The sequence below is a fragment of the Neofelis nebulosa genome, chromosome 12, assembly GCF_028018385.1.
Source record: "Neofelis nebulosa isolate mNeoNeb1 chromosome 12, mNeoNeb1.pri, whole genome shotgun sequence".
In the NCBI taxonomy this organism is placed as follows: Eukaryota; Metazoa; Chordata; class Mammalia; order Carnivora; family Felidae; genus Neofelis; species Neofelis nebulosa.
In genome coordinates, this window is record NC_080793.1 from 20,810,759 (window position 1) to 20,819,807 (window position 9,049).

A 9,049-nucleotide genomic window follows, 5' to 3' on the forward strand; every position below is an offset into this window, starting at 1 on the left:
CGAAGAGTCCCTCTGATGTATTACTCCGTATGACTCCAAAGAAGGCACGGGCTTCAGCGCCAGCTCTAGGAACATGTGCTTAGTGCATTTCCTAGTAAAAGAGTGCTTTTACTAAATAGCCAAACCCAAACTGGTCACCTACTCTTTGACCAAATAGCCAAACCCAAACTGGTCACCTACTCTTCACTAGACTCAAATCCAACAGATCTGAGCTATTTCCAAAAAGTCAAATTAAGTCATCAAATCTTTATTGAGCTGCTGCTCTGTGCCAGACCCTAAAATGAATAACCCATGCTCTCTGCCCTCAAGGAACTCACAAGCTGGCTAGAGAAACAGAAAGGCAAACAATTAAGTCTCATCTGTGGGCCTACGGTATTTGGGGAGTACTGCAGGGTGGTCACAGATAAACTCCACCAGGGGTCGTGTGGGGACTCCACAGAAGGAGAACATGCCAGTGGTCTTGGGGTGGGGGGGTTTGGTTCCTCAGAGCGGAGATGAATGAGGGGAAGGGCACTAGAGACAGGAGGCCCAGCAGAACAGAAGCTCAAAGGTACACAGTTCACCCGGGATTAAGATTCATCCCTTTTAAAGACTGTGCCACAGGCTTTGAAACGAATCCAGAAATATTCAGAGGAGCTAGAGCATCCCTGGAATGAACGCATTAAGAACACTTTTGACAAGAAAGACACGCAAGGTCTAAGAAATGTCTCATCCCCGTGTTTCAGAGCAACAACCAAAAAAGTGGACCTTTTCTAATGTTACCTAACTCTGCCCAGTGAAGATAAGGCCCCAGGTTTCCAGAACCGGCAAAACTGTTGTCACTGCAACTCAGTCTCCCCAAATGGAGACCCACTGGCCACTGGATCAACAGGTAACTGACATGTATTGACCACCTTCTAAGGACCACCTTCCTAGGACTGGTGGGTGTTTTCACATGCGCTGCTTCACATCATCGTAAAATGGCCCTTCAAGGTAGAGAATATTACCCCCCTCTTTCCAGATGTAGAAGTTGTGGTTCCACAACCAGAAGTGACTTTCCCAAAGTGACACAAAGCTAACCATGCCATAAGGCTGGATTCCAAACTCTGGTCTGGTTGATTTCAAATCCCGCTTTCCATTTCACCAACTGGGAGGATGTCAGAAAATGTCTAGCTTCTGACCTAAGGCCCTGAGGTCTATCCGGGGCAGTTCTCTGGCAGTCCCATGCTCCGCTCGGAAACGGACCCCACTGACAGACCATCCTTCCCCCTAATCCCCCTCCTGTCAGATCCCAACCCTGGTCCTACGCACCTGCTGCCTTCCTATACCTTCATCTTTCTTTCAGGCAATACTTTATTTAAAACCCATCTCCTACAACTGCCTCCTGCACTTGTACTTCTCAACTTCAAGGGCACACATGCTGAGACACATCATCCTGGGGTTTCTAGCCGTCATTTGTCATTTTTAACTAAAGCATTCTGGCCTAATCCTGGCAGAAGACTGCTTGGGGACAAATAAAAGAGAGGTGTGGACCACTTCAGCCAGAAGAGGCTAAATGGTGGAACTCATCACCACTATAGGCTGAAACACCGCAGAGCATCTAGGGCTCAGGAAGGAAGTCCCACCAAAAAAAACCAAGAGCTTTGAAAGATGTGTCACTAACCTTCTGAGGCCACCCTGTAACAACAACTAGACAGAACACTGGTCTGGCCCTGTGCTGTCCAAGACGGAAGCCACTAGCCACAAGTGGCTAGTGAGCACCTGAAATGCGGCTAGTCAATAAAGACTTAATACCTCCCAAAGAAAGAATATAAAATATCACATTAGCAATTCTTTATATGAATGAGATACTGGAATGATGGTCTGGTGGATACACTGGGTTAAATAAACTATATTATTAAAATGAATTCCACCTGTTTCCTTTTAGTTTGGGAGGGGTATCACTAGAAAGCTTAAAATTATGTGTGTGGCCCACATTTGTGGCTCAAATTGTATTTCTACTGGACAGTGCTAGTCTGACACATGTTAAAAGATGAGAAGACAAAGACAGCAAATTCTGGCGTTTCTAGGAAGCGCATACACAGAAAGATACTCCCAGAGTCCGATTAAAATTTAAGTACGGCACCAACACAAAGTCTGCAGTTCCAGAAACATTCTTCTGGCAATCTGAAGTAAACGTGTGGAATAAAAGTAAGTGTGGCTGCTCTCCCCCGCACCAAGCCAGGTATGCCGCACTTCTTGAAAGTCTCCTTTCCGGGGGTGCCTGGGTGGCTCAGTCGGTTAAGCAGCTGACTTCGGCTCAGGTCATGATCTCATAGCTTGTGAGTTGGAGCCCCGCATCGGGCTCTGTGATGGCAGCTCGGAGCCTGGAGCCTGCTTCAGATTCTGTGTCTCCCTCTCTCTCTGGCCCTCCCCTGTTCATGCTCTGTCTCTCTCTGTCTCAAAAATAAAACAGTAGGGGCGCCTGGGTGGCGCAGTCGGTTAAGCGTCCGACTTCAGCCAGGTCACGATCTCGCAGTCCATGAGTTCGAGCCCCGCGTCAGGCTCTGGGCTGATGGCTCGGAGCCTGGAGCCTGCTTCCGATTCTGTGTCTCCCTCTCTCTCTGCCCCTCCCCCGTTCATGCTCTGTCTCTCTCTGTCCCAAAAATAAATAAAAAACGTTGAAAAAAAAAATTTTTTTAATAAAAAAATAAAACATTAAAAAAAAAAAAAAAAAAAAAAAGAAAGTCTCCTTTCCGGCAAGAGAACGCGCCAGAGATGCTGCCTTCACCCTGGCACCCGTCTTTCCAGGCTTCTCCAGGGCCAACAGGCTGGAGTGTGTGCCCGACCACCAGGCAGCTGAGACTTCTTCACAGGGCGGGGGGAGCGTAAGGCAGGCTCAGCCAGGGGACAAACCACACACCTACTCCATAGATCTACTCCACAGGGTTCAGGTTAAGTCAACTGGGATGGTAAGTTAGAAAAGCGTTAAGTGGGGAAGTGCGGGCTGTGTGCAGCGTATCCAGATGGATCTGCAACACTGGTCCAGTACCTTGCTGACTCCTTTAAAACTGTGACTCACAGTTGGGAAATTACACACATAGGTGCACACGCCTATCGGCAAATACAAATCAAACCAAGTTTCGCGAGACCACGCTTACCTTCCACATCGCACTCTGCCTCTGCTATTTTGTGTCCTCCTGTACTCGCTTCCATTCTTTTCTCTAGGTTTATGCCAATCGCGAGCCACTAATTTCACGGTCATGCTTTACAACCTAGCCTGGGTGTGGTGGATAACAAGCGTACTCTTCACTCTGTGATGGACGCTGCACCCCTCTCTCCAGAATACGTGCATCCAGATGTGACCCTCAGGATCCTTCTCAACACAGTGATCCAGGCAGCTACAGCCAATTACTGAAGTCAGAATCAGAGATGAAATCTATTTTTGATTATTCTTGTTCTGATCCAAAACTCTCAAAAACTGGGGCTCAGGAGAAAAAAGTGATTTGTCCAAGGTCATATGGCGAGACCTTGGGTGAGCCATGGCACCTGTGGACCCACAAAGCCACTTCACTTTACATCACCAGGGAGGAGACACAACTGACACAAAACATTACAAGAACGTGGAAAAAATTTAAATTTTCACCATGACCGTGAAAAGTCAGCTTATACATCCACTAAAACACGGCAGGGAAGTTCTTATCACCCCACCAAGAAGAAGACATGAGGATTCTGAGGTCAGAGGAAGCAACGTGCCAAGAGCTGAGTCAAAGGTTGGGGGAAAATGTGTATGTGACAATGGAGGAGTTTTGAAACTCTGTTTCTCAAATGAAACAAACCATTGGCTGTTTATTTTCTAGAACCAGAGAGAGGTCAGCCTTCCACTGACCAGCCATCTTTGTTGCTTTTCTTCTGCAAAAGCAAGAGCCCTTGTTCAAGTTCACCTCTGTGCAGGGCTGAAAGTATAAGCAAACCCTTTTTCCTAGCATGGTCCAAAGTCAAGCTATAAAGCAGGCCCTTGAAATTTCAAACCTTATTAGAAGAAAAAAAAAAAAAAAAAAAAAAAAACCTCCTTAGGCAGAAAAGCAAAACATTAAGTAATAAGAGTCTCTACTGTGAAACAGTATAAATGATCTTTCACCAAAATAACTCAGCCCATCATCAAATTACCACCCCTCAAGTCCAATTTGCCAGATTTTTTGCCCAATATTACAAGAGAGTTTGGTGAACAGACATAGGCTAATAAAAATTAACTCATATATCCATTCTGGTCACACTTCCATCTAAAATAGGAGGTGAGAGAGGCAAGGCCTAGGTCAGATCTCAGTCCTGGGAGACGCCAATAGAAACAAAAGAGAACTGACCCCGCCCCCAACAGTACCATCATGCACCTCTATTTCCTTTACAACAAACATGATCAGAATAACCAATTTTTTTAAAAAAGGAAAAAACAAGTCTACAAAACAGAAATGATTTTCAAGTCCTCACCAGGGGTTCCCCTTAAGCCATAGACAACACGTCGAAATTTCAGCAGAATGGAATTGAAAATCTGAGTTGTGTGTCAGGAGACCCAGGACACACAAAGGACGTGCTGCAATATTTTTATTCCTTGCACCAGAAAGAACCTGTTATCTACAACCCTGACTTTTTCTCAGATGCCCAGTAGGGGTGCCCACCTACCCCTCCCAGCCTGGGGTATAGCTCCCCTCCAACACTTGCTGAACTCAGGCCTACTGTCTCATGAGGCCTCCAGAGCCCTCGGAAATTATAAATTCTTTGACCGTCCTAGGCATCGGCCTAAATAATTCAACAGGAAAAAAAAATTGTTTTAATTATGCTACTTAAAAAAAAAAAAAAAAAAAAGCTCATTCCAAATATGTCAGAATGTGGCCAGTCAGCCCTGAAGGATTTCGTTACTAAAAAAATAAAATCTCCTAAATGCAATGGCGATGATGGGAAGTGTCGAACCTCTGCCGCTGTCAAATCTATTTCACAGAATTCACATCCCCTCAGAAATTTGAATCTCCACAAAGCGGGGTAGGAATGCATGAACTGGGGCCACCATTTTTTCCAAGACCAGCTGGTGGCTGGCGAAAGGGACACAGGGTTTCCTGTCCTAGCCCTGTGTGACCCACCATCAGCCCCCACGCAAGGTCCCACCAAGATTCCCCCCCACTTTGGAGAGAAAAATTAAAACTTTTTTTTTTTTATTCAAAATCCCCAGCAAGTTCAACCAGATACTAAACCATCACAAATAACCCTTCAACTTTGGGTGGGTACCTTATTTCCATCTGTTAAATTTTAATTCAGTCAATATTTGTCTTCTAAAAAAAATTTTTTTTTGTTTTTGTTTTCCCCTTCGTGTGATTTCATTTTAAGGCCACAAAACTACATCAAATACTGTTTGCATTTGCGTTCCCATGTTCCAACATGTTCCAAAGGCAAGTACGTTTGGGTTTAGCTTTTGTGTGTGGTTTTTTGTTTTTTTTTTTGCCTTTAAAAAAAATTAAATTTTGCAGCTAGAATCAGCTGAATTGGTGTTTTACTCCATTTTTTTCAGCAAACTTAAGTGTTCCACTAGAAAAGATGGATAAGAATCAGAATTTTGATCTCCTCTCTGTCCTTCCCTTCTTTTATCTTTCCTTAAGTCAGTAAAATTTGTGTTTTTAAAATCACAGCCCCCCCCCCCAAAAAAATGATCAAAGCTAATGGATTTTCTTTTCCCCTTTGAAAGTAATCAAATTTGTGAAAAATACCAAATGCTAATAAACTACCAACCCCACATCACAATCAAAGAGGCCTAAAACCAATCTGGATTTTTTTTTTAAATAATAAATTTTTCAAATTGGAAGAGTAAGCAAGCACAGAGAAGGGAAAATTATCTCCTACCAAGGATTCTTCAACCCTTGTCTTTATCAATTGATTCAGTTGCACGTCATAAAAAATGAGCTTCTGTGAATTCACTGTTAGTTTTTTCATAATAATGTTAATTATGCATATCTTATTTTAATGGCGGTCTCTCCTACAAATCTGTGGGCTACTCAATTTGTATAATGTGATGAATTTACATTTTTTTTCCCCACTGAATATTGCTAAAAAAGGTTCCTGACATTTTCTGGATAAAACAACAACAAAAAACGAAATGCCTAGACCTTTCAGGAAACAAAATCAGAAAATAGTCTTAATTATTCCATCAAAACAAAAAACAACCAAAAAAACAACAACAACAACAACACAAAACCCAACAAATCAGGGAAAAAAGACAGGATTTCACTAACTTTTCCAGTTTCTGTTTTTCTTTAGAACCTTGGGATTTAAATGCAGTAAAACGTAAATGGGAAATTAAAAAAAAAAAAAAAAACTACAATTTTTGGGTGTGTCCAAAGCCAACATTTTAGGGTCTATTTTCTCTTTGAAATCCTTCCCCCTCGAAAACAGAAAAACTTTACATATTACCAAATGGTGAAATTAGTCTTTTCTGCCCGCTGGGCTAAACAAGTTCCAAATTACAATGAAGTACAATTTCTAATTGCTTCATAAAGCCAATTCTCCCAGTTTTCTCTAAACTCAACAATTTCCCTCCTTTCCTCATTCCAATTAGTTTTTTTCTCAAACTAAAAGGAGTTGGAAAGCCAAAATGACTTCAGTTTTAGGAAGCTTTCTCCTTTCTCCCCCTCAAAAACTGAATTCATTCAAATTCCAGCTTAATTTTCATTTACATATTATCTGGATTTGGCTTCAGAAATAAAAATTGTCTCCATGCTCCCAGAAAGATCAAAGTGAAAATTTTCACCCCAAAAAAGAAAAAAAAAGAATCCTTTCCCCCTCCGCTGCCTTAGAGTGCAAACTTTTGAAAAAATAAGAAATAAAAAATATTTCTTTTCAATTTTAATTTCTTTTTTTTTATTTACAAAATAGTATCCTCTAGGTGGCGTCGTTTTAATGGGAAAAAACTACCGTTTGAAGAAAAATTAGAAAAAAAAATTGAGAAAGGGAAATATGGCCTAAAAAAAAAAGACTGTTGCAAAGATGGGGTGCCAGAGGGGAAAGACCTCCCGGGGGGGGTCATCAGGGACCGCGAACGCAGAGGGGGTCAGGGGGAAATTGCAAATTTGGGGGGGAGGGGGGGAGAGCTGGAAGGGGTTGCATTTTTGCAAAATGTGAATTGTCCAAACTGAAATGGCTGCTCTGTTCTCTCGCCGCTTTGTTTTCTGGGCTCCGGTCCGAGCCCGGGGCTGGAGGGGGCGCTGGGTGGGGGCCCGAAGAGACCCCCGCGTCACCCCCAGCCTCCTCACGCCCCGCGGCGTCCGGGGGGGCCTCCCCAGACCCCGACCCCCTGGTTTGCGCCCACAAAAAGCCCGCAAACGTGCCCAGGCACTTTGCATTTTGCAAATCTTGCAATGAAGTGGCGCAGCGCCCCGGGCCCCGGCCCCCCGGGGTCCCCCGCGCGGTGCATGCCCCCGGCCCCCCGTCGTACCTGCGGAGCCGCCGCGCCGCCCGGCTGGTTCATGGGTCCGTGCGGGAGGAGGCGGCCCCGGCGCGTCCTGCTCCTCCCGGGCCGGGCTGCTGGTGCGCGCACAATGCCGCCGCCGCCGCCGCCGCCGCTGCCGCCGCCGCCGCCGCTCCCTCCTCCGCCCGCCCCGCTCAGGCCGGGGGGGCGGGGGCGCTGGGGGCGCGCGGGGGGGGGCGCCCGGCCCGAGCCCCCACCCCCGACCCGCACCGGCCGCCGCCGCCGCCGCCGCCGCAACCGAGCCGCCCCTCGCGGGGCCGCCGCCGCCCCCCGCCGCCCTGCCCGCCCCCGGGCCGGCCTCGCCGCGCGGCCCGCGAGCTCCGGGCCTCGGCCTCGGCCTCCGCGCCACCGGCCTCCGCGCCGTACACAAAGCCGGCCGGCCCCCGGGCGCGCCGCTCCGGCCCGCCCGCCAGCCTCCCGGCCGCGGCGCCGCCGCCCCCCAAACTTTCCCGCGCCGCGCCCTGCCCTCCCCGCGCCCCCCGCGTCCGCCCCCCGGCGCCCCTCTGCCCGCCCCCGGCTCGCCAGCCCCTCGCAAAGGTCATGTTCGCGGTTGAAAAAAAGTTTGGGGAGCCGCCTCTTGACGGAACACAAGGGGTTAATGGGAACTCTTCTGCTCCCCCCACCCACCCCCCAAAAATCAGATTGATTTTTTAAATAAAGTTTGAAGAGCTGGCCTTATGGAAGAATCGCGAGGCTCGGCGGGGATGCTCTTCTTGCCCCTGCCTGCCCCCCCCCCCCCAAAACCCTCTAATGTCATTTAAAAATAAAAGTTTGAAGAACTGGCCCTGGGTCAGACAAGAGAGGTTAAGGGGACTCTTTCTAGCCCCCCAATCAGATGGATTTTAAAAATAAATATTTGAGGAGCTGCTTTTATGTGAAATGCGGGATGAAGAGAATTATTTCTGTCTACCTTTGTCAACATCTTTTTAAAGAACAGATTTATTTTAAAAATAAAAGTTTGAGGGAACTGGCCCTGGGTGAGACACTAGGGTTAAAGGTTAAGGGGGGCTAGCCCCCCTCCCATATACCCTACTCAAGTTGATTTTAAGAAGAAAAATTGGAGAAACTCTATATGAAATCGATGGTGAAAAAGAATGTTTCTGTTCAACACTGTAAAATACCAGATTTTTTTTTTTTTTAATTTGAGGAACTGCCTCCTTATGACTTGGGAAGGTCTAAAGGGGATTTTTTTCTCACCCTCCCCCCAAAAAAATCTGATTTTTTTTTTTTCATTAAAAGTATGAAGGACCTAGCCCATAACAAGACAAGGATTACTGGATCCACCCTACATCTTCCACAGATGATTGATTTTTTACAATAAAAATTGAAGATTTTACATATATGAGATAAGAGAAATCTTTCTTTATGCCTCAAGAGAAAAATATATAAGGATACTTTTTAAAACATACAAGCACTGGAAATTAAGAGTAAACAGGTGTCTTTTCTCTGTCCCTACCTTTAAAAGATCAAAAAAGTTTTTCTAATGTTTAAAGACTTGAATCGATAGGAAATAGGAGGAGTTACAGAATTTTTTTTCCCTGCACCCCCAAAGCTATTATTTTTTGAATGTCAGGAAACTAA

At 45.9% G+C, this 9,049-nt stretch overlaps 1 protein-coding gene across 5 annotated transcripts in view; it reads right to left on the reverse strand.

Annotated features, from left to right (window-relative positions):
* The window catches only part of ZNF618 (zinc finger protein 618), a 180,379-nt gene extending 172,456 nt beyond the window's left edge, over positions 1-7,923 (reverse strand). For all 5 annotated transcript variants that reach the window (XM_058694421.1, XM_058694420.1, XM_058694422.1 and 2 more), the window contains exon 1: positions 7,436-7,923. In XM_058694421.1, coding sequence (XP_058550404.1) covers positions 7,436-7,468 — 33 coding nt within the window. In that variant the 5' untranslated portion in view covers positions 7,469-7,923. The remainder of the gene's footprint in view (positions 1-7,435) is intronic.
* Positions 7,924-9,049: the final 1,126 nt, after the last annotated feature.